Source organism: Myxocyprinus asiaticus, chromosome 29 (genome assembly GCF_019703515.2).
Source record: "Myxocyprinus asiaticus isolate MX2 ecotype Aquarium Trade chromosome 29, UBuf_Myxa_2, whole genome shotgun sequence".
NCBI lineage: Eukaryota > Metazoa > Chordata > Actinopteri > Cypriniformes > Catostomidae > Myxocyprinus > Myxocyprinus asiaticus.
The window spans coordinates 42645040-42671869 of record NC_059372.1 but is presented as its reverse complement, the minus strand read 5'-3'; the positions used below and the strand labels follow the sequence as shown (position 1 = coordinate 42671869).

Sequence of the window (26830 nt, the reverse complement as noted above, 5' to 3'; positions counted from 1 at the left end):
ATGTTTGTGGCTTACCCTCCTTGTGAAGGGTGTCAATGATTGTCTTCTGGACAACTGTCAGATCAGCAGTCTTCCCCATGATTGTGTAGCCTAGTGAACCAAACTGAGAGACCATTTTGAAGGCTCAGGAAACCTTTGCAGGTGTTTTGAGTTGATTAGCTGATTGGCATGTCACCATATTCTAATTTTTTGAGATAGTGAATTGGTGGGTTTTTGTTAAATGTGAGCCAAAATCATCACAATTAAAAGAACCAAAGACTTCAACTACTTCAGTCTGTGTGCATTGAATTTATTTAATACACGAGTTTCACAATTTGAGTTGAATTACTGAAATAAATGAACTTTTCCACGACATTCTAATTTATTGAGATGCACCTGTAGCTGTTTGTGAATGTAAAAAATCTGCAAAGTTTCAAAAATCAAAGTGCATGACAAATGGAGTTATTGACTCTCAAAAGAAAGAACCGATCCTGAACACCTGAAATGAGTCTTTAGTAATTCCAGACTTACTTCCTGTACTAACCTACATAATCTGGTAACAAAAAACCCGCCTCTGGTCTTCATTGGCTCCTCGCAAACAGCTTTGACCCGCCCTCAAACACTACACTAAGTGGTAGACCAATCACAACAGACTGGGACATCTGACCAATCAGAGCAGAGTAGGCTCTCTGATAGGAGGAGTTTAGAATGAATTCTTTAGAATGGATCATTGAACGAGTCGTTTTTGACACTGGGAAAAAAAGGTAATGCTGCAATTTAAATTATGAGCAAATTAAAGTGTTTTTTGACCTTGGATGCATGTAAATCTATTGTATGAGACCTTTAAAACAAAATTAGGCACGTTTAAAAACCATAATAGGTGCTCTTTAACTCGCTTTTATTTATCAAAAATGTTGCCAAAGTCACAACATTTTTATGACATCTGGCTGGACCCTTTGCTAAACCCTTCTTTAAAAATGTTACTAACCAATCTTAGAAACTGTTGCCATCTGCCATAGTATTAGACAAGCATTTGCTCTTTTCTAATGTGAGCCCTTGGACGTCCTATGTGTTTGTAGATTTTAAAGAGAATTTAACAAATATTATCCAAAAATGCATGCTTATTGAATGTTGTCCTGGAATCTGTAACAATAGGCCCTTTCCCATTTCCCATTGGGGTAGGTAATTTTTGGGAGAATAAGGAATGTGTTAGGTGCTGCAGCCTGTGAGTGGTGAAACACGTATGATGTTTTTTTCTTTTCTTTTTTTTTTTTTTTTACATTTTTGAAAATATGTTTTCTCTATACCACTTGATTTCTGGTTAATTACATGACAACTATGTCAGTTATATTATGTATGACACACAGGTGATGAATTAACTAAGACTGAGGAGGAAGATGACCAGGGCTGGTGCAGAGGTCGCCTGGACAACGGCCAGACAGGATTATACCCAGCCAATTACGTTGAGGAAATCTAATTATCTGACCAGAGGAGACAGCTCCATTGGAGGCAGCTCTGATTGTCTGACCTAACATGGCAAAAATGCCAGAGACTTCAAATGAATGACTTTCCCTAAAGATGTGCAATGCAGTCTTGTTTAAAATCGAAAAAATCTTAGTAACTGATAACCACACTGTATATATTGATCTTGTCTGGGAGGTGGGTACAAGCTTGCTCGCAACCAGTATATATTTGCAAATATTTACAAATGATATACACACATACACGCAAACAAACAAACAAACACATAAACCAATAAATTACCTGTCAGTTATGCATACAAAGGATTATTTGTGCGGCTTACATGTTATTTGATATTATATTACAGACATGAGTATAGAATACTGTAATTAACACAATATCCAACTGAACAGACCTTCATGTGGCCACTATGTGTATTTTAGGACAAGTTCATGTAGAAGAGTCAGTGTGTGCATTACCGGGTATTTGTCCAATGTCTTGCAACGTCGTGTTTAAACAGAAAATAACACTCAACGGGGCTTTTCGGGCTATTTCTCTCAACATCTGTTCAGGCCCTGTTGCGCTGTTTATTATATTAGGTATTGTCCTCTAGATGTCTGTGTCTTTATGCATAGCAAGCATGTGCTATGGAGCATGTAGCCCTTGATTCCTCAGGCCATCTGTACTGTATGCAATCCCCATAGTGACCTCAGAGGGCAACAGAATTACATTAACCTCAAACCAGGAAGTGGAGAAACTAGAAACTCTCAGGCTATGTTCAGAATGGAATACTACTTACTGAATATTGCAGAGTATACACTGTTTACTACCTACTGTCTTGTTCTAATAACATGTGAAACTGTAGACAAAAATTTCAAAACAGTAGCATGCTACATTGTTGTTCCATGACCTCATCATGTTGCATGTGAGTGGTGTTCAGGTGCCATGTTTAAAACGGATTCAATTTTGTGTAAAATTGCCTTAACTCAATTAAGAGTCAATAAGATGATATTAAATCTTGGCTGCAGTTACTTCCGGTTCATTCATCAGACTGGAAATGGAATGTCATACAGTATCAACGCATTATGTTCACATTTTGGTAAATGTAGTAGTATTCCATGCATACAGAAAATTAACATACTGTGCTCAGTATACATATTATATACTATAATGGTAAGAAAGAAAGAGTAGTAATTTAGTATGCTATTCCGAACATGGCCCCAGTTGTTCCCAGTCTCTCAGTCTCTCCACTACAACTGTAGTGTCATCTCATGTTTGTTGAAGTCTTGTGCTGTTTTAAGTTACTCCATGAGTAAATCGTACTATACTATTGTGCTGTCTCATGGAGTCTTTCAGGTAGAGAAGGTCTTGAATAAACATCATATCTTTATTCGGCATCTTTTCATGGACGTGAATGTTTTCTGAGCACAGTTTGGGCTACTAACGCACAGCACATTTCAAAAGACAAAGTCCATGAGCATAATAAATCATAAAGAGAATAGTCCACAACACTAGTTCAGTTAAAGTATTAGTTTACCCAAAAATCAAAATTCAGTCATTGTTTACTCACCCCTATGTTGTTATAACCGTATATGACTTTCTTTCTTTTTCTTAACACAAATGGAGAAATTGTGAAAAATGTTGTGCTCAGTGATGTCATATAATGGCAGTTTATTGTGACTACCTCTTCAAGCTTCAAAAGGACACAAAAGTATAATTCAGAAGGTTTGGTGAGAAAACAAACCAAAATCGAATGTATTTTTTTAGTGAAAATGTTCACTGATATCCTGTGCTCGTTCATGATAGGGCACGCGAGCAACAGTTCACAAAGCACCCTCGCAGCATTGGGGCGTTCAAGCGAAAACCTGTTTTGTTTATCTAAAAACAGGTCCTCCACAGTGATAGCGACAACAGAACACAACACAGCTGCACACAAAACAGAGAACAGAACTTACTAAACATGTCTGAAGAGTTTGTAGTCGAAGAATTTATGCATTTCTATGCCCAGACTTATTTTTTTGAACGGAGTACTTGGAAATCAAACAGAAATATAGAGGAGGCTACAGGCAGCCACAGTCACAGCATGTCCTAACCTGACGGAAAACGACATGCGATAAAGGTATATTTTCTATGTTTTTGTCCTAACCAACCCAGCCTTATTTTTTTGGAAAGATTTTTGACCAGTGCCAGTTCACAGTGGACGGATAGAAAATATACCTTTTATCATGTGTAGTTTGCTGTCAGAGTTTTCGCTTGAACGCCCCAATGTCGCGAGGGTGCTTCAAAACTGTTGCTCTCATGCCCTATCATGAATGCGCAAAGGAGATCAACGGTCAGTGAAAAATTTTACTAAATAATACATTCGATTTCAGTTTGTTTCTCAACAAACCTTATCGTATGTTTTCATAACAATCATGAGTCTAATAGAATAATTTATTAGACTTCTGAATGATAATTTTGTGTTCTTTTGAAGTGTGAAGAGGTGGTCACCATAAACTGCCATTGTATGACATCACTGAGCACAACATTTTTCACAATTTCTCCATTTGTGTTAAGAAAGAAAAAGTAATATAGGGTTATTGCAATACGGGGGTGAGTAAACAATGACTGAACTTTCATTTTTGGGTGAACTATCCCTTTAATAATGCACAGCAAGTCAAAGCTGTATATATCACACCTGAAGTTACTGATAACAGTTGATTAATAACAACTGATCCACTTGGATGTTATATGGCAAAAAATTACTTTCTTAATCAGTATTCTTGTCTTGTCCTTTATTATCTAGACAACTTTAAAACAAGAAATTAAGACTTGTTTCAGAGAATGGATCATGATTTAAGTTTATCTTACATTTATTATCTTACCCTATTGGCAAATAGTTTTTTCTTCTGCTTGTTTTAAGCGTAAATAAAATAAATAAATAAAATCAAGGAGGAAATATTGCTGTTGGGGTGAGAACATTTTTGAGATAAACTGAATTTAAAATATTTTCTCTGAAAACAAGTCTGCTTATAAGTCTTATTTAAATGTATTGTGTATTAACAATGTTTATATATTTTAACTGAAAATGACAAAAAAATACTGATTAAGAAAATGATTTTTTGCAGCGCAGTTGAACAGATTCTTGTTGTTACATGGCCTGTTTACAGACACGCTCTGCATCTGTTGCAAGACTGTGGTTTTAAATGCATAATATCTTATAAAAATCGCTGATCAATTTTGAAATAATATCCAAGATAAAAGTTTATACAGACGTTGGTGCCAACATATGATTTGCAGGCAATATATTGTTATTCCTCCAACTACTGACCTGCTGATGATGGTACATCCATTATTTGACAATGCATGCTGTACTGAAAACATATGACACTGTGTACACATGGAAATGTGCATCATTCATGGAGTTTCAGTATGGCAGTGAAAATGTAGTGAACAGGATGTGCGATAATATTTTCAGAGGAAAGACCGCCCAGCTTTGTGATTTGTCTAGTAAAAATTGTCCAGCCTAGGAATAATGACTTGCATTGTTAAATTATTGTGTAAAATGTACACAAAAAGAAGTGCAGAAGGGTAAACACATAATATGTTGGGTTAATCGTATTGAGGATTATCCTCTTTATATATTTAGTGTGTACGAGTTGTCTTTATGTATGGAAAATAAAACTATAGTGTTATAATTGTAAATGTTGGGTAACAAAAGAAAAATGCTTTGAAAAAATTACATAATGTAATGCTCTATAGGTACCATATTGTATTCATTTGATTTTGACTGCAATGAAACCACTTATGTACCATACCTGTATAAATGCGTGTGGGTCCACGCCATCATATTTGTATATGATGGTTTAATTTATTAAGATTATATTCTACTGTAACTGTACAACTGTGTTGAGTAGAGACAAACACCTACATTGAGACAGTAAAAAAACATGTAATGTAAATGCTATTTTTAATATTGATTTGTTCTTTATGCAAATGAAGGGATGAAGGTCTCTGTTGTGAACGTTTCTCTTATGGTGTCGAGGACATGTGTGTATGTTCATAGTTTGTTGATGTAAATTGACCTCCTTGCTGGTGTAATGCCTACTCATCCATGACATGATGTTCATTTATATATGCATTAAGTTAATGATAATGAACATGACAATGAACAAAATAATGTTGAAAACCTGATTTTAAATTTTTGTGCTGATGTCAGTGTTGCAATATTAGGAAAAAACATGTTCGTTGAGAAAACTTGCAAAATGTGTGCTCAGTTATTTTTTCAACTTTATGTTTCAGCTTTCACCATAATGTCTTACCTGTTCTATGATTTTAGCTTAAAGGTTGTATGTATCATTTTTAATGTATAAGCTTAACATGCAGATTCATCTATAAGTAACTGTAAGTTATTTGTAGATTGATTTAACCTAAAAGTGTAACAAAAAGTGCTATTCTTTTTATTTTTAGTTTTTGTTTTTTTGAGTGGCCCGTCCATCCCGACACAGCAACATTGACTCAACAAATGGTGTGAGTTTGCGACAGAATTATTTGTTTGTCCAACCAATGGAGGATTGGAAGAATTTTCTTAAATCTATTTAATCTGGAAAGGTTCACATTTCACACTTCCACAAAACCTGCTGTTAATACTTCTCAAGATACAAAGAACCTGAAAATATGTGGAAAGAACCGCAAAATATGTGCAACAAATACACATTCCTTTAAAAAAGGGGATACGATTTACACAATTTTACCCTGTACTTCAAAGGGTCTTACTTAAAACTCCCAAAGTTTGTACATATACAGTATAAACTCAATGTTCTGGGAAATGTTTCCCAAAAGCATCATTAGACAACTATGGTCGCAAATTCCATGGTTAACAACATAATTAAAACACTGTCACAATGTTGTGAGGTTGGAACTACAGCTCTCTATCTGTGGTTAGGAGCATAGTTTCTTGTTAGTTTATGGTGCCAATGTCTTTTGACTTTGCCATGGCTTCTATATCTTTCATTTCAAATATATCTTTAATTCTATCAAGACTTTTGACCCTGTTTATATGCACTTAAGAAAATGGCTTATTCTGTTTATTTTTATTTTTAAATGTCATGTAAACATGCACGCTGTTTTCCTCATAACGTTTAATGTAATAAAAGGGAGAAAGCAGTTTAACACACATAGGTCTATGCTAGAGAATGGGGTTTATGTGTCCATGTAAACGCATAAACTCTAGGCTTGGGATCGATGCCGTTTTCATGTATTGATAATCGAAAGATTTTCTTGATGTTATCAATATTTATCTGGATTTTTTTACCCAGATATAAATAGGGCTACTCCTTGCACAATAGTCTGTCTTTTGATGTTAAAAATTCTGCAGTGCCACAGAGCTCAAATCGCAGTTTTCCATTAAATTTGTCAAAAAATCATTATCAAAGGACAGATTATTTACTAGTCATTACTATATTATATATTGTGTATAAGTATCTTTCATAGAGCCTACACACTGTATTTTGAGTTAAAGGATTGTCTTTTTGTGGTTTGACAGTTTGAATGAAAGAGCTGTTCAATGCCACATACAGGGAATTTGCATAATAAACGTTGCCATTTCTAATAGTTCAGTTTGCACAGTTACACCAGTTTCATACACTAACCTGCAAACTCATCAATGTCACTTTGTTCATTCTTGAAGAAGTGCAAAAACCGTCTGCCATTAGCTCGTAAAGTGTGTGTGTGATCTGTCTCTTGTCCTTGCCGCAACTAGCTTCAGTAAATGTTATGTCGCTCCCTTGTGGTCTCCCAAAGCTATTACATCAGACTAGATTGAATGGGATGCAACTGGCAGTGAATTGAAGGCACACAAAATAGGCATCTCATTTAAATGCTGTCTGATGTTAATATATTGTTCCCTCAAAAATGTGCTGATAAAATAACGTGCAGATCAATAATCGATATATCGATATTTTATGACATTCCTAATAAGCACCGTTCTTATAAAGGCGAATTATACGCTACGCAAGTACGTGAACACAGCTTCTAGCAATGCAAGCTCGATTTCATGCATAGCTGCGTTGCAAACTGTGACCGCAACTCATAACAAAAGTACGTGTTGCATTCTTAACGTTGCCACAAGGGGCGCTACAGCGGACATAATTGTGAACTGTTCACTTATACAGTGAGTTATCTCTTGTAAGTCAACTGCTGTCAATATATTTATAGCACTTACCTGAATAATAACACATTCAGTTTAATAGTTTAATAGAAAGTTCAGACTTTCAAAGGTAACACTATTGCAGTGGTTCCCAAAGTGGGTACCGCAGCACACCGGGGTGTCGCCACGACTGGCTAGGGGTGACGCGGTATCTGCTAAGTTCATTTTTTTTTTCTCTCTCCCCTTTTCTCCGCAGTTTGGAATGCCCAATTCCCAATGCGCTCTTAAGTCCTCGTGGTGGCATAGTGACTCAATCCGGGTGGCGGAGGACGAATCTCAGTTGCCTCCATGTCTGAGATGTCAATCCATGCATCTTATCACGTGGCTTGTTGAGCACGTTACCGCAGAGTCGTAGTGCATGTGGAGACTTCACGCTGTTCTCCGCGGCATCCACGCACAACTCGCTATGCACCCCACGAGAACGAGAACCACACATTATAGCAACCACAAGGAGGTTACCCCATCTGACTTAGGAGACCTGGCTGGAGTCACTCAGCACATCCTGGATTTGAAGTCATGACTCCAGAGGTGGTTAAGTTCAATATTTTGATATCCACCGATGTTAAAAGTACTGATAATAGTGGGCCTGGGTAGCTCACGAGTATTGACACTGACTACCACCCCTGGAGTCACAAGTTTGAATCCAGGGTGTGCTGAGTGACTCCAGCCAGGTCTCCTAAGCAACCAAATTGGCCTGGTTGCTAGGGAGGGTAGAGTCACATGGAGTAACCTCCTTGTGGTCGCGATTAGTGGTTCTCGCTCTCTATGGGGTGCGTGGTAAGTTGTGGGTGGATCGCGGAGAGTAGCATGAGCCTCCACATGCTGGGAGTCTCTGCGATGTCATGCACAACGAGCCACGTGATAAGATGCGCGGATTGACGGTCTTAGACGCAGAGGCAACTGGGACTTGTCCTCCACCACCTGGATTGAGGTGAGTAACTGCGCCACAACAAGGACCTACTAAGTAGTGGGAATTGGGCATTCCAAATTGGGGAGAAAAGAGGATAAAAAAAAAAGTACAACAATGCTGCTTTCAAATGCTCACATGCGTACTTTATTTCTGCATGTGCTGTATAGAGCACTCGTGTTTCACTGTGAATGCAGCTGTGCATGTGAACATTCAAATGCGCTTCTTGGTAAAATTGTCCCTTTTGACATGATATTAATGCAAACACTGCCTTTACTGTAATATGACAGTGTAAGCAAACAGGACAAAATCTTATGGGTAAGTCATTTGTAGACTGATGTAACCTAAAAGTGTTATCCCTGGAACTATCCCTTTAAATGCATGTGTTTTTCTCCAAACATTATTACATCAGAATCAGAATCAGAATGAGCTTTATTACCAAGTATGCTTACACATACAAGGAATTTGTCTTGGTGACAGGAGCTTCCAGTACACAACAATACAAAAACAGCAACAAGACTTTTAAAAAATAATTAAAATTGAATACAAAAAAATAATAGATAAATATGGAAAAGAAAAAAGCATATATAGATGTAGAGCCGAGGAGGGCGGGGCTGGGCTGGAATGAGACACACCCGGTCCCCAATCAGCCTAATGGGGCGTGCGAGGGATAAAGGCGGCCGGGGACAACAGTTCGAGAGAGAGAGAATTGCAGGCAGCTGTACTGTGTGTTTGTTTAAGTTGTTTATTAAATTATTATTTATATTATTAAGCCGGTTCTCGCCTCCTCCTTTCCACTGAACCCCCTTACATTGGTGCCGAAACCCGGAAAGGAGGAGGGATTCCCGTCGCAGAGTCCTCGACACTGCTGTCCACCCAGGGGAGCGCCGCTGCCGTCCAACTGGGGACGGAGTAGCCTGACCACCCGGACGCGGGGAACGGCCGCCGTCCACGAGGCGAGTGGGGACGGGACTCCCCGACCACCTGGAGCGAGGGAGCCGCTGCCGGGGGCAGAGGAGTGCCCTGCCATTCCCCGGGAACGCAGAGGGGTCGAGATCTCGAGTGACCGCGGAGTGGTAGGGCCGCTGCCAGGGGCGGAGGAGTGTCCTCATGGGACGCCGGGAACATGGAGGGGCGTTCTGTCCGCTGGGGGTTGGAGGTCTGACTCCGGTCCGCCCGGGGAGGAGTGGCTGCAGTCCGCCTGAGAGGGTGGAGTAGTGATTGAGGACCACGAGACGGCGCATCAGAGAACCGGTGAGTTTCTTTTTCTCTCTCTCCTCTCTATCTCTCTCTCTGTCGCTCCGTGTTGGCCTTTCCCTAGCCATTTTGTTTTGTTGTTTTTCCCCTCCTGTCTCCTCCCAGGTCGAGGAAGGCGGGGATGACCCGCCGGCAGTCGGGGCGTAAGGCACGCCCCCCCCCCCCCCCGGAGAGGAAGGGTGGGGGATATACGTCATGCCGGGGGCTCCCCGGCCTGAGGCAACGCCGGGAGGAGTGTAGAGCCGAGGAGGGCGGGGCCAGGCTGGAATGAAACACACCCGGTCCCCAATCAGCCTGATGGGGTGCGCGAGGGATAAAGGCGGCTGGGGACGACAGTTCGAGAGAGAGAGAATTGCAGGCAGCTGTACTGTGTGTTTGTTTAAGTTGTTTATTAAATTATTATTTATATTATTAAGCCGGTTCTCGCCTCCTCCTTTCCACTGAACCCCCTTACAATAGAATACACAATAGACAATATATATATATATATACATATATATATATGTATATATATATATATATATATATATATATATATATATATATATATATATACACACACACACACACACACACACACATATACACATACACATATATATGTATGTGTGTATGTGTATGTGTGTGTGTGTGTGTGTGTATATATATATATATATATATATATATATATATATATATATATATATATACACATAAACATATATATGAATATATTTACATACATATACATACATACACACACACATACACATATGTAGTGCAAATCTAAATACAAATCGGTTATATACAGTGCAAGGGAATGTAATGGCAGAAGAGGTAGGATGTGTTGGATGATAGAAAAAGACTAAGCTGTGTATTGCACATTAATTATTGCTCAAAGGGGCAGTTTTAACTGTTCATGAGAAGGATAGCCTGGGGAAAAAAACTGTTCCTGTGCCTGACAGTTCCGGTGCTCAGAGCTCTAAAGCGTCAGCCAGAAGGCAACAGTTCAAAAAGGTAATGGGCAGGGTGAGTGGGGGTCCAGCCTTTTTCCTCACTCTGGAAGTGTATAGTTCTTGAAGGGAGGGCAGGGGGCAACCAATAATCCTCTCAGCATTCCGAACTGTCCTTTGTAGTCTTCTGATATCCGATTTCGTAGCTGAACCAAACCAGACAGTTATAGAAGTGCAGAGGACAGACTCAATGACTGCTGAGTAGAACTGTATCAGCAGCGCCTGTGGCAGGTTGAACTTCCTCAACTGGTGAAGGAAGTACAACCTCTGCTGGGCCTTTTTTACAATGGAGTCAATGTGGGTCTCCCACTTCAGGTCCTGTGAGATGGTAGTGCCCAGGAACCTGAATGACTCCACTGCTGCCACAGTGCTGTTTAGAATGGTGAGGGGGGAAAGTGTTGGGGGGTTCCTCCTAAAGTCCACAATCATCTCCACCATTCTGAGCATGTTCAGCTCAAGGTTGTTTTGACTGCACCAGACAGCCAGCTGTTTAACCTCCCTTCTGTATGCAGACTCATCGTCATCTCGGATGAGGCCGATGACAGTGGTGTCGTCTGCAAACTTCAGGAGCTTGACAGAGGGGTCCATGGTGATGCAGCCATTGGTGTAGAGGGAGAAGAGTAGTGGGGAGAGCACACATCCCTGGGGGGCACCAGTGCTGATTGTACAGGTGCTGGAAGTGAATTTCCCCTGTCTCACTAGCTGCTGCCTGTCTGTCAGAAAGCTGGTAATCCACTGACAGATAGACGTGGGAACAGAGAGTTGGTGTAATTTAGTGCGGAGAATAGCTGGGATGATGTGTTGAAAGCCGAACTGAAGTCCACAAAAAGGATCCTTGCATATGTCCCTGGTCTCTCCAGATGTTGCAGGATATGATGCAATCCCATGTTGACTGCATCATCCACAGACCTGTTTGCTTAATAAGCAAATTGAAGGTGATCTAGAAAGGGTCCAGTGATGTCCTTCAGGTGGGCAACACCAGTCTCTCAAATGACTTCATGACCACATACGTCAGGGCGACAGGTCTATAGTCATTAAGTCCTGTGATTTTTGGTTTCTTTGGGATGGGGATGATAGTGGAACGTTTGAAGCAGCATGGGACTTCACACTGCTCCAGTGATCTATTGAAGATCTATGTTAAGATGGGGGCCAGCTGGTTAGCACAGGATCTAAGACATGCAGGTGAAATGCCATCTGGGCCCTGTGCTTTCCTTATCAACATACCTCGGGTCTTTAGTGACACAGCACATATATCTAGAACACATAGATCTACAAAATGCCCAGATAGTGTCAGATTTTCAAGTTTTTTTCAAGACAATATATAGAATATATTCTGATATATTTTAATTTTTCATATATCAAAGAGATTATGCAACAAATATAGAACAGGACTCATTACTTCCACACATGAGACACAACTGACTGTCAAACACATATTGAGTTACTGTAACGATCTAGCAGAGATGAGATGGGAGATGATGGATCTACACGCAGGCTTTTAATGAAGGTGACACAAAACAATGTGGAGTTACACAAAGAACCAAACAATATAATTAACACATTAACAACAATAACTGGAACATACTAGGAAACATAAGAACTGACAATGAGTGTGAGAAACTAGAGGGTATAAATACATACTGATGCTTGATGAGGGAATAGGGAACAGGTGAGGAAGATGGGGAACAGATGGCTGTGATGAGGGCAGTGCAACATGGGAAATGTAGTTTGGGGCAAACTAATAACAGAAGACCATAACCATATCTAAATAAGAGTCCTTATGAACAGAAAGGTGACTAACTGTGACAGAACCCCCCACCCCCAAAGGGCGACTCCTGGCACCCAAAGATGGATGAGGAGGGCAGGATGAGGCAGATGATGAGGAAGGGTCCAAGGGTCAATATTGAGGCCAAGGAGGAATAGGCGGACGATCAGGTGGCCAGGGAGGAGTCTATGGACAATCAGAAGGCCAGGGAGGATACCACAGGGCAGGGACTGGGTCAGGAGGCCTGGGAGGTGGCCACAGGGCAGGGACAGGGTCAGGAGGCCTGGGAGGTGGCCACAGGGCAGGGACAGGGTCAGGAGGCCTGGGAGGTGGCCACAGAGCAGGGACAGGGTCAGGAGGCCTGGGAGGCGGCCACAGGGCAGGGACAGGGTCAGGAGGCCTGGGAGGTGGCCACAGGGCAGGGACAGGGTCAGGAGGCCTGGGAGGCAGCCACAGGGCAGGTACAGGGTCAGGAGGCCTGGGAGGTGATTTGGTCACAGGAGGTGGAGACTTAGGGGTGGAGCCATGAGAGCCTCAAGAGGTGGAGCCATGGAAGGCGGATCCATGAGAGGCTCGAGGGGTGGTGCCATGGAAGGTGGAGTCGTGAGAGACTCGAGGGGCAGAACTGGAGAACTTGGAGCCCGGAGAGTAGCCGAAGGCTCGAAGGACCAGGGTGGAGCCGGAGGCTCAGAGGACCAAGGCAGCGCTGGAGGCTCGGAGGACCAAGGCAGAGCTGGAGGATCGGAAGACTGAGGTGGAGCCAGTGAGACTGAGGACCAAGGTGGAGCTGTAGGGATGCAGGTCCCTGGTGGAGCCGAAGGATCGGACAGCCAAGGCGTAGCCGGAGGATCGGAGAGCCAAGGCGGAGCCAGGTGACCGACAGACCAAGGCGGAGCCAGAGGGACGAGGAACCCCGGTGAAGGCGATAGGCTGGAGGACCACGGTGGAGCTGAGGGGATGTAGAGCTGAGGTGATGTTGAGGGATTGGAGGGCCAAGGCGGAGTCCAGGGCTCGGAGGTCCTAGGCGGAATCAGAGGGTCAAAAGTTTCCCTTGTCAGAGATGTAACAGGGGGTGATGGTCGAGCCGGTGACTTGGGGGGAACCAGCTGATCAGGAGGAGGAGAAGGAGCTAATGTCCTGGGTGGAGCCAGTGGAGGAGGAAGGGCCATCGTGCTGGATGGAACCAGCGGAGGAGGAAGGGCCATCGTGCTGGACGGAATTAGCGGAGGAGGAAGGGCCATTGTGCTGGATGGAACCAGCAGAGGAGGAAGGGCTAGGGTACTGGAAGGAACCAGGGAGTCCATGATGCTGGACGGAACCCACGGAACCAGCCAACCAGCCAAAGAGGAAGGGTACTCGGGGTGGGTACAAGGGCAGGAAACAACTCCAGATCTAATAGCTCAGTGAGAGCTGGCTCTGGGACGGACGAGGCTTGCAATGCTAGCTCAGGGACAGACGTGGCTTGCAGTGCTGGCTCTGGGATAGACGAGGCTTGCAATGCTGGCTCGTTGGCCATGGCAGGCTTGGCCATTGGCTCATGGGCCGTGGAAGTCTTGGAGCAAGGGGCGTTCTCTGTGGGGGGTGAATCAATGTCCTCATCCTCTTTCCCCATAGTAAAAGGTGAGCCACAATGTTCAAGAGCCGCATTCACATATTCACACATTGTCCAGTGAGGATCCGGCGGAGGCATCTGTGTCTATAGTGCACTATTTAGACTGGCTCTGAAGAAAATCAGTTCATAGCCAGTTCAAGAATCTCACGGACATGATCTTCCACTGGACGGTCCCCTTGTGTGCAGAGAAGAATCTTAACAGCTGCTAGATCCATTTGAGGTCAGTTCTTCTGTAACGATCTAGCAGAGATGAGATGGGAGACAATGGATCTACACACAGGCTTTTAATGAAGGTGATACAAAACAACGTGGAGTTACACAAAGAACCAAACAATATCATTAACACATTAACAACAATAACTGGAACATACTAGGAAACATAAGAACTGACAATGAGTGTGAGAAACTAGAGGGTATAAATACATACTGATGCTTGATGAGGGAATAGGGAACAGGTGAGGAAGATGGGGAAGAGATGGCTTTGATGAGGGCAGTGCAACGTGGGAAATGTAGTTTGGGGCAAACTAATAACAGAAGACCATAACCATATCAAAATAAGAGTCCTTATGAACAGAAAGGTGACTAACTGTGACAGCTACATATAACACATAATCTACACATAATTTAAACATAAGCTAGACATATGTATTTTCTGATCTCACAGGCAAATTCAATTTACATTGTACCATCACCTTATGTGCCTACTAAAAATGTGTAAGATCACTGAAGCAGCAGTGACAAGGATGGACACCAAGGCCAACATTTACATCAGGATGTGGCTGGGCTTGTCGCATTGTCTTTCAGATGTAGCGTTTTTTTGGAATAAATGTATTATACCTGCCAATAAAGTCCACCCTGGGTTACAAGCATGAGAAAACCAGGCTGGTCTTAGAGCTAAGGGAATCAAAAGACCAGGCTGTGAGGGCCGCTCAAGCCCAGATCCAAAAAGGCCACGTTTGGAAGGCAAAGGAGGTTGTAAAAAGGGCGGTTTCAAGCATCAAGAGATTGTTGGAAGAACCCAGTCAGAAAGAGCAGGCCTTGGATGCAGGGTGGCTCCCAAACAGTGGTCAGCAGCCTCCAGCAGAGGAAAAGTGATGGTAGTTACAGAAGTATCTAGGATGGAAGAGGAAGGGTATAAGATTAGGGCAGTCAGCACCTATGGTGCTGGACAGTGTGGAAGTTACAATTTACAGAGCTTTTTTGGTGGGTGGACCTATGGAAGGTACCCCAGGCCATATTAAGTTTTCTATTAAGATACACTGATGACACCCTTCAAGCCCTGGAAATTTGTCTCTGTGGTATGACAAAGAGGAGAGTTTTCTCCTCTGTGAGGCCCCAACAACAAGTCTGCAGCATACTGTATGTTGACTGGGTGCAAGACTACCTTGGCATAAGGACAGTACAGGTGGTGGCATGATCAGCTCCTGCGCATTCTGGAGGAGACCTTAGAGATGTGTAAAGGCAAACAAAGGCCACCATGCTCCTTTTAGGCAGTTCATTAATTTTGTTAAAAAGGGAGGTGCCGCACAAAGCACTGCATGGTGGGAAGCCAAATAAATCCTGATGCCTGAGGTCACCATTACCTCCTTAAGGCCAGATGTAGTGTTATGGTCAGCATCAGTTAGAAAAATCATAATAATTAAGCTTACTGTCTTATGGGAAGATGGACTGGAGGAAGCCTATGAGAGGAAGAAGCTAAAATATGCTGATTTGGTTGCCAAGTGCATGGAAAAAAATGATGGCCACTTACTGCCACTTACCCTATGGAGGTCCGGTGTCGAGGATTTATGGGAACATCAATGCAGCACCTTTTGAAAGACATTGGTATCAGTGAATCAGTGTTGAAAAAGTATCTGAAGGAAATGGCAGAGGAAGCTGAGAATGGGAGCTTCTGGCTATTGTTAAGAAGGAAAGACAAAAAGTGGGGTGTACAGAAGTGAGAAAAATGGATTGGGAATTTTACAGCCTTAGACACAGAGTTGGTGCATATGGTCGGATAACAGGCTCTGCCATACGGAACCGGAACACTGAGTAAGCATTAATGTGCAAGTGGGGCTAGCACAGCCTTAGCCACCAGGTTGGCACCATTAGTCGGATGTGAGGTTATGCCATACAAAACCGGGGGAACTGAGTACACATTAATGTGCCAGTGGGGCTAGCACAGCCCTAGCCACCGGGTTGGTGTGTATGGTCGAATGGGAGGTAATATGTCATACTATGGGTATGAGATGGTGTGGACAGCAGATGTCTGCATTGCAGAAGCCTTGGATGTAGGGTAGGTCTGCTAATGGATTGGGACATTGAACCTTGGCTACATGTTATGACCTGTGAAGGTGGAATGTCTTTATGGGAAGGCAAGAATGAGAGGCAATCCAAAAGATCCAGTGTCCAGCCGCTGCCCCACCACCAGGAGATGTTCTGGGATTAATGGGGTGAAACATCTCTGATGGGTAGCTCCCGGCTAATGACACCATAGTTGGACAGAAGGCACTGATGGAGGTGCGGCAGGCCAAAGTGCCCAGCAGGTTTAGACAGCACATGATCTCCGCCACTTTATGAGTGTAAATAGGCGCACAACCTACATAATTTCAGTAGTTCACCTAAATGACAATAGCCAATTCATACTTTTCATGTGTTACTCTTGCTATAATTTACTTCCATGTTGCTCCTTCATCAAATAGCAATGTCAAATATAAATCAATTCAGTCACTGAAACATCAGCACCTCCTTGAGTAAGAAATAGCATGTATAATATGTATGTTTACATGTATATGAAATACTGATAATTCACCATTGTCACACAGAAAATCAATGTGATATAGTAGTCATTTGTATGAATATAGAACTAATTTGTATTGTTATAAACAAAGAAATATATGTAATGCGATAGTAAACTTATATAGATGAGAAATAATCATACTAATATGATTTATGGAAGTATAAGACACTATTGCAGATCTTGGGTCTTTAATGAACCTATACACTTTTGGTAATAAAGCAGTTAAAAAGTATTTGTTCTGTTACACTATTCGGAAGAAAAGTTTGAGGAATACTAAAGAGGTGTGGGAATGTGGTGATGGGGGAGTGGTCGTGTGTCTGTTTGCGGGAGAGAGGGAGTGGTGTGGCTTGTTGAACTAGTTGATATGATTTCTAACAGCTGTTTCTTGTTACAGTGATAGCGGGGAGAGATCTCAAAAGCACCCAAAACACGCCAGAGAGTGGAGAGAGAACGACACAAGAGTGCAGCTTATTGTGTGTTTTATTCTGAAGCTGAAGATTTCGAAAAGTGTGTTAACTGAGAGTTTTTGTTACATTAATTTGACTGAAATAAGAAAAGCACTAGGAAGGCTGCACTCAAATGTACTAAAGGCAGAAAATAAAAGCCAACCTGAAGCGTGCCACTGCTCCCCCATCTCCTCCTTCAATACCTGAACCTTTAACTTGTGTTACAGGGCATAACTCCAAAAAATGGATGAGGAACAGGGGGTGAAATGAGGTCCGAGTCACTAAAGACACAAGGTATGCATTTGGTAAATTCACTGTAACCCACGGTCTCTCATGGCTTATTGCTTTATTGTAATTTAAACAGTAAAATAAGTCTCTCCCTTTTAGATTCCCCAGAGTCTCCTTATTCATTGTAAGATTCTAACATTCTGACTGCTGTTAACTTTACAATGATGTTGTTTTAATTTAAAAGGCTATATACTTTAAAAGTGCTTTATTTACATTGTAAAAACTGCTATTTAAGAAATGTCAAAGTTTAGTGAAAATCAATAGCAATATAATATAGCAGACCATAGAAGTAGAGATGCATCGATACCAATTACCTAGTTTTAAGTATCGGCTGATACCAAGTACCAATCCAAATAGTTTTGTGTTTGTATACGTATGCTATTCTATCTGTATTTGATATCTTGTACAGATATTCTTATATACTGTACAAGATAATATATACATACATAATATTCATGTTTTCATTAATTAAATATGACTGTACAATTCCAGAGTGAGGAAAAGGGCTGGAAAAATCACTCTGGACCCCACTCACCCAGCCCACTTCCTTTTTGAACTGTTGCCTTCTGGATGGCACTACAGAGCACTAAGCACCAGAACCATCAGGCACAGGAACAGTTTTTTCCCTCAGACTATCCATCTCACGAACATTTCAAACTGCCCCATTGAGCAATAATTATGTGCAATACACAGTTTAATCTATTTATATTCATCCAACATATCCTACCTCTTCTGCAATACATTCCCTTGCATCTGCATATAACAGATTTATATTTGTGTGTGTGTGTGTATATATATATGTATACATTTGGTCCCCACAACGTAGGGAATACCTGGACACACACACACACACACACAAATTTCCTATACACATATACAAAACACACTCTGACATCTATACCAACACACCCACACAATTTTAGCTGCATCATTTATTCAACTGGCCTCCAGCACTCTATAATACAGTAAACAGAAAATAGGAAAAAAGCATGTATTTGCTCCATAGACTAAACGTGAGAAAAATGAACCCATCTGATGGAAAATATAAAAAAATACAATTTTGAAGCCAGGGCTCCGGAATGAAATCATAATATCATAGAATTCATGATTTTATGCTTTAATGGCACTGGGGTCAAATATTACAGTTTTAATGGGTTTCAGTTGGGACATTTTTGTCCTTAAGGTCCTGAGTGTAACTATTTTGTGTACACTGTGAATTATAGATATATTATAGGAACTGAGGTTGAAATACCAAAATTTGCCGTTGGCATTAACACAGCCAAAATGATCGAAAAAACAAAAATGAAAAAGACAAAAATGTCCAGAAGATCGCACAAGTGTTAATATAATAGAAATAAATAGAAATAAACATACAGTACGTATAGTGCAAAGATGTTCACAACAGCGCAGGTCTTTTCTAAAGAAATATATATGTTCATTGAAGTGTATCTTTATAATATACTGTACAAATTCTGTGCCTTTCACCCATCAAGTTCACCGTACCCTTATTTTCTATAGGGGGTTCAGCACCTTCAGACACACTTCATGTCTGCTTCTTTTGAAGTTTGTGGGTTGCATGGGGCATGTAAACTGCTCATGTTCCTAACTTGTGAACAAACTAGAGCTGTCCAATTACAAAATCAAAACTAAAAAGTCACACTATGATATCAGTTTTAAAAGATATAATGATTGCCATTGACTATATGTTGCTTTAATAGAGCTACTTCATATTTATAGTTCTACCATCAGTGTTGGGTAAGTTCATCAAAAAAGTAATTCAATACAAATGATTAATTCTCTAAAAATTGTAATCAGATTATAGATTACTTAAGCTGTCACAGAAATGCAAACAGACAGACATAATAATGTAATTCATGTTTTAAATATTCTACATTTATAATATTATTTTAGAAATATTTGTAACCCAAGTAAAATAATTAAAAGTTCATAAACTTATTTGAAAGTCAGTAACTATAATTTGATTACAAAAATTTGAAAGGTAATGCACTACACAATTTTTTGCACTAAAGAAGTAATTAGATTACAGTATTTAATGACTTTGTTATTAGATAGCACCCAACACTGCTCTACCATACACCATGCATCTCATTCATGGTGACCCTTCCTTAAATTATAAAAACTTCTAAATGATAGTATATTATTAAAAATCTTACACTCTATAACTCACTAGAAATCTAACTGAGCCAGTGTCATGCATCTGGCATAAATATTCAGTTCAGACAGGGTGTCAACCCTGTACAACTGCAGCATGCAGCCCCGAACCAGTTTCTGACAACATTACAACTGAAAGCGGAGAATTGTGCTGAGAAAGAGCATGAAGCAACAGCAACACTATTGCCCTGTCCCAATACCCCCACTTGCAGTTTTGGTCTTGCCTACTTACCCACTTGTCTTACATATTTCCGGTGTTTGGCCACTAGTATGCAAGTAGACGTGAAGACTGCAAGTGCGTGTTTGACTTTTGAATGCATGTTGGACACTCGTAGATTTCTTTCTACTTTGTTTCTCAATACACTGCATAAAACTTGATTTAAAAAAAAAAAAAAAAAAAAAAAAAAAAAAAAACATTATTCTATAAACCTGTGTGATTCATTAATAGATACTTATACAAACCATTTAAATGATATGCTTTGGCTTGTCATTTATATAAGACAACCAAAGACTGCTTTACACAACTTATCAGTATGTGGTTTCATACAACAAATAAAAAGCATTAAAACGTATATTTTATATACATAAAGATGAGAAAGAACCAGTGGTAGTAGTTGATACATTTTTAATTTTAAAACAACATTTACTAGACCGCATATTGTATGCCACACTGGCTGATAAATGACCAAAATCACCAGCAGTATTAGGCAAGAATAAACAAAATAAAATTATTATTGGGCGAGAAGGATAACAAGGAGGTATATAAATATACACATAAATAATATTTTGTAATTATGATGCTGCTATTAGGTCATCCCAAATACGTTATTTAATGTTGAATATTTTAATTTATACTAAAATATACGCTTCACTTAGGTTTCACTATCTGATTATAATAAATAACTTATGTTGAAAAGCTTCGCTTGACGTCTTCATGGAGAAAATACACAGATTGCTAGTGTGGGTATTGGGACAGGGCCTAACTATTTCACGCATTGGGCACCTCCAGCATGACAGTTCAGCTAAATCAGTCATGTTTGTGGTAAATGTATGGTTTGCTGTCATTTTGTTAGATAAACTTAAGAGAAATAGAAAGCTGATAATAGTGATATAAAGAGACTTATAGTAAATTAATGTGTGATTTAAAGGTATAATCAAATTGTTTATTTTACATTAAGCTGTATTAAGTAAAATGCAGCCTTTCAGAATGAACAAATAGAATGAACACTACTCAGGGCTCCAGACTGTGACTAAAATGGTTGCAAATGCGACCAAAAATAATTGATTGCGACAATGATTTAAAATCTAGTCGCCAATGGCGACAGTCGGGTTGTGTGCGTTCGTATGCGGTTTCATCAGATATCATGTTGTGAGTTAATGAATACATCCTTAGAGTGCACATTAGTGTGTCACTTTTCACCCGTTCTATTTAGGACGAGCACGCAACAACAAACCCACCGCAAGAGAGTCGTGACCAAATGATTCTTTTGAACCGGATCTTTTTCGTGAATCACCCGAAAAGAACTGAGGAGCAGTTTGAACTCAGGAGCTCAGGTTAGCAGTTTGAATCAGATTCACTTTCTCAGCAAATCAGCCGTCAGTGAGCTCACAACTGGGAGCGCAGACATTTCAAAATAAGAGTCCCATGTGTATTTCAGGCTTCTTTATAATTAAAAGTCCCGTATTGTGGACCACTTTTTTCATCTGGTAATTACTGATTGGGATTGGAGCAGCACAATAAACTGCATCTGCGATTTCATTCAATTTGCACTTAGACTTAGGCAAAATTAGTCTTTCATTACTGTTAAAGGATGGGTCAGCCACAGAGACTACAAGAGTGCAAATTGAATGAAATCCCAGTTGCAGTTTATTGTGCTGCTCCAATCCCAATCAATAATTACCAGATGAAAGAAGTGGTCAATATATATATATATATGAATGTCTGCACCTTGTGTAATAGTTGTGTCAATATATATATATATATATATATATATATATATATATATATATATATATATATATATATATGAGATCAAGCTTTTGAAACTTTTTATTTTTTGACACAACTATTACACAAGGTGCAAACATTCATTGATGTTCAAGAAGACAACAAACTACTATATGCATACTTTATTTAATTATCTGAAATGTACATTCTGAAGAGCAGTACTAAATAAATTATATTTGTATAAATTATGAAAGGGATGTGAACATTTGAGTAAAAAGGGAATGCAAACTTATCTTCTGAACTTCATACTGTATACTATTATTTATTAAACCTCTGATTAATGGGTTATCAGCTGTCTTCCTTTTCTTCTGCTTTCTATCTTGTTTCTGAACAGCAAACTAGATCGAGAAAATCTGTGATTTGGCAACTAAAAACAGCCATTTGGCTCCTTAATGTTTCAGTTTAGGAGCCAATGGCTCCTAAGTCATTTTTTTAGTCTGGAGCCCTGATATTTTGTGAAATTTCATTTTATTTTCATAATCTAAGGTGAGACAACACACACATTTAACTTTTCATGGTTTTTAAAAATATATAGAAAAGATTCTTCGAGAGGATCGACTTCACTGAAGCAATTAATAGCAACATTTTGTAAACCAAAAATGTAAATGTTATATTTTCATGTATTTTAAGTTATTCATATAGACTGGGGGCCCGTCATGTGTTTTAGCACTGGTACCCTTAAGATCCTAGTTACGCCACTGACTCAATATGAAGTCAAAGTGCTGCAAACACTATTTAAGGTGTAACACGCAGGTATCCACCATCTGTCATTTTACCTTTGCCACTGTTTCAGACTTATTCAAACATCCTCATCCTGTTGTCCATGCAGAAATAAAAAACCTGTTATCACCCGTATTCAACCTTACTGTAAAGTCAATGTTTCAGATGGACACGAGGTTCCTTCAACAGATCTTCAGACTTCTTACTGTTGTGGTAATCTTTAACAGTGTATACTTTGTCTACTACGGAAACCATAAGATGGGGTAAGAAAGAAATTCAGTCTGTATCTTTATTTATTTACATTGACTCTGTCCACGCCTGATCAAATAAAAAAAATAACCTACCTTTGAAATTGTCAAGTGTCAGCTTATTTATACTTATACAGTAGTGGGACCGGGTCAGTTGCTGTTGTTTGTACTCTTACCAACCAAACATTTCTACCATGTTGATATATATATATAAAAAAAATAAAAAATAAAAAAAATGACTGTCAGTAATATGGTATGGGGTCAGTAATGTTTAGTTTAATTAAGCATGTTTGAGAAAAAGGCATATTTTTATACCTTTATCAGGCAGAAGAGGACTCTTATATTGCACAGTATATATCTATATATATGTATATACAGTATATCTATCTATCTATCTATCTATCTATAATTATATTTTTTTACCACAACCACTTTTCCCTTTCAAATAGCATTCAAAGTGCTGTTTGAATGTTTGCATTTTACACAGACGTCACCTGAGGTTGGTAAATGGCTGTTACCAACATATATTTTGAGAGTCATGTTGTGCAAAGTTTTCATGAAAAACACACCTCTATATTGTAATTTATTTCATTTTATATGCTTGGGTTGGCAAAGAAGACACATAAATGATTAAACAACAGCTCATTGAAAATTGAAACAGTATTTAATAATAGTATTTAATAGTACTGAATCAGATTTTTATGACAATCAGTACACACTGCACTGCCATTGGTGTACAATTTGTGCACTCATTGTCTGCAAAACCAACAGGCTTATCGGGGCACAACTCTGATTGGCAAGTAGTGAAAACAAAAAATTATATAAAAAGTCAAGTTTAATTCAAGCTTAATCCAAATCTTAATCTGCATTTATTTACAAACTGAATTTTACAGTTTCTATAATCTCTTCCATCAATTTTGCCAAGACCATGGCTGTCACTTTGTTTTAAAAAGTGGTGGGGACAGTTTGTGGCGGGGTGCATAGACGATTGTGGCATCGTGAAATGGTGAGGCTCATGAATATTAATTAGATTATTCAGTTAATTTCAAATAATCTTGATCTTTTGTTTATGATAATTCAATCGCTCTAATAAATATTTTTGATTACTTCATCCCTACACATGCCACTATAGATAATAGGGTTTTGTAATTCCAGTAGTACCAACAGAAACGGAAAGAGACAAAAACTTTTCCATCTATATATTATACAGTAGTTTTGTTAATTGTGTGATCATTTGAATTCCATCAGAAAATCACCCAGATATTTTTGTTCTCTTATTCTGCAGAGGTGAAATGACAAACACCTTCACACTACTGCACTGCATGCATCTCTGTCAAAAGTTTTCCATCATCACTCCAGCTAAATGGTAAGATGAATGATGAATGAGATTTGCACACAACAGGGAGAATGATGCCGCTAAATAAGAATATTGTTAAGGGCTTCTAGAGAAATTATCTGCTAAACAAATCTGCTTCTTTAATTACATTTAACTAATAATACTTGATTTATGACTGTTCTTGATTCAACAGACCATAAACAGTTTGCTAGGAATTTCCTAAGAATGAATTGTGGCCGGTGAAATTGCTGGTTATTTGTACGCACTGTCTTCTCTGATTTAGCTCCTGATTCACTAAAGGAATTATGCAGATCAGGCAATGGCACAAACACGCTCACAAAATATGTGCTGAACTGTTTGCATGGTGCAATTCCAATCTCGTGGGCTGGTTCTAAACGCTATATAGCAGAGGATGCCGCAGACCACTGCGATTATGGCACATTTTGCTGGGAATGAACATCATCACTCTACTACTGTGATCCAGACACCTGAATCATCTCTTTAGCATGCCGAAAGTGCGCTTGAGTACACCGTACATTTGGAAATATGCAGGTTATAATGCTCTTCTCCATAAATTGATCATAATTTGATGAATTTCTAATGCCATGATCAATAGAAAATATACACAAACATCTCTTTTAGATCAAATTCAGTTTACTGCCTGCTTTCCTCACGCGGTAATAGCGCAATGTTTATTGTGCCGGACAAATAGCACAGATATTTTTTATTTATTTTGTAAATTAAGCGCAATGTATAATGAGTTTAATTTTCAAAGAAAGCAGGCGTTTGCACAGAAAGGAATGACAATTACTTAATTTAAAATCTCAAGACGCAGCGCTATTTCAGCACCTGCTTAAACAATTTTGGGTTGTTTGTGAAGGTTTTGTCACTGAAGTTCCACATGCAAAAGTGGCGCAACTGTTTAGTGAAATTTCCTCTTTAATTAATGTCTCTTCTTGTCTCAGTACTGATATGAAGAGCTTCAGTCAGGATCTCTCGGCATTGATGAGCTGTCCACACGTATCTAATAGAATGCAGAAAGAGATAAACAGGTGTGTGACTCACTTTCTATAAAGTGGTTGAGTTCTGCACCAGAAAATACATTTATATTTATGAAAGACTATGTATAACTGTTGCCGGTGCATAGGTATAAAGAACAACACAGTATTTAAAACAGTAGAATTATCCACCAGACAAGTAAAAGCAGTACAATTAAACAACGGTAGACAGAAAAACTGTGTAACTATCCTTTGCAGACAACAGTAAAAACAGTACAATTATTCACAGACATCATACTTCTTATCCACTAATGAAACACATTGAAGTTTAAAAAAATGAAAGAAATTATGTAATACTTCTTCTCTTATAAAACTATATATTTTGTCTCTCTACAGATTAAGACTGCATTTCTGTTGTAATGCTACAGGTTCTTTATACCTGACAAAGCAGAACACAGCTGTGAATCAAATCATTTCATATGAAAAATCTAATTTGGGCTACAAAGTGAATGCTGCACTTCACAATATGCTGCCTGAGGTCAGTTACATATATATGTGTAAAGATAACATAAAGATAAGATCTTTCCATTCAATACAATATTTTATCTCATCACTATTGTTACAACTGCCCAAACCTTAAAGCATCATAAAATACTGGGCAGTAGCTATCAGTGACTGTGTTGCCATCTACCATTCATGTTTACTTAGAGGCAAAATAAAAGTTTAAAGATAAAGTGTGTATTTTTGTGCCATTAGTATCATCAAACAGATTTCCAAATATAATCACTGTTTTGAAACAGAATCCAGAAAACTCCCCCCATCTTCCATTGGCAGTACAAACAGATAGTCCCACTCCAAACTCACACCATTGGTTGAACCAGTGCTGCTCTGTATGTCTGAACAGGTTGCTAAAACAAACAGGGGAATTATTTAATAGTGCTACAGAGACAGTTTTACACTTTTATGTGAAATCAGCCTACAAAATACTTACAGTTAACCCTATAAGCTGCATATTAAGCGGGTTGTATTAATTATAACATTCAAAAATGTGTGATTGGAGTAGTCACTATTCAACCATAGAACCATAGATCTATTCTATTCCTGCTATATAAGTTGCATATTAAGTGGTGTGTATTCATTATTACAATCAAAAAAAAAAATCCTGCTATATTAGTATACTATATAACTTTAAAATATTTAGTTCTACACAGACTATAGAAACACTAGTTAAACTGCACATTTATGTTCGGAAGGACTTTCCCTGGAGAGGTCATGCTGGTCTTGGTCGATGTGCTGTAGTGGGCAGTGGAGGGATTCTCAAGAACAGCAGTTGTGAAAGAGAGATTGACAGTGCGGACTTTGTCATCAGGTAAAGCTTACCATGATGCCATGCTTTCTTATTACATACAACAGCACATGGACATAGTACAGAACATGTGATTTGATCTGTATTTAGAAATAATACACACGGGTGGTAGGAAATCAATTTAAAATATATCATTTTAAAATAAAAAATGCAAGATTCCCTTTCAAGTCGGTCTCATGATGCTGCATCAGTAGCTGATGTTTTGGGAACACCTCCCAGGAGTGATGATCTCTGAAGCCTGTATAGAATCATGCTAGTCTTATTAGCAGATGGCACTTAACATATAAACCAGAGCACAAAGCAATTTCA

At 39.4% G+C, this 26830-nt stretch overlaps 1 protein-coding gene across 3 annotated transcripts in view; it reads left to right on the top strand.

Moving 5' to 3' along the window:
- The window catches only part of LOC127419788 (protein kinase C and casein kinase substrate in neurons protein 1-like), a 90325-nt gene extending 87266 nt beyond the window's left edge, over nucleotides 1-3059 (top strand). For all 3 annotated transcript variants that reach the window (XM_051661521.1, XM_051661519.1, XM_051661520.1), the window contains one exon: nucleotides 1347-3059. In XM_051661521.1, the coding sequence (XP_051517481.1) occupies nucleotides 1347-1456 (110 nt within the window). In that variant the 3' untranslated portion in view covers nucleotides 1457-3059. The remainder of the gene's footprint in view (nucleotides 1-1346) is intronic.
- Nucleotides 3060-26830: the final 23771 nt, after the last annotated feature.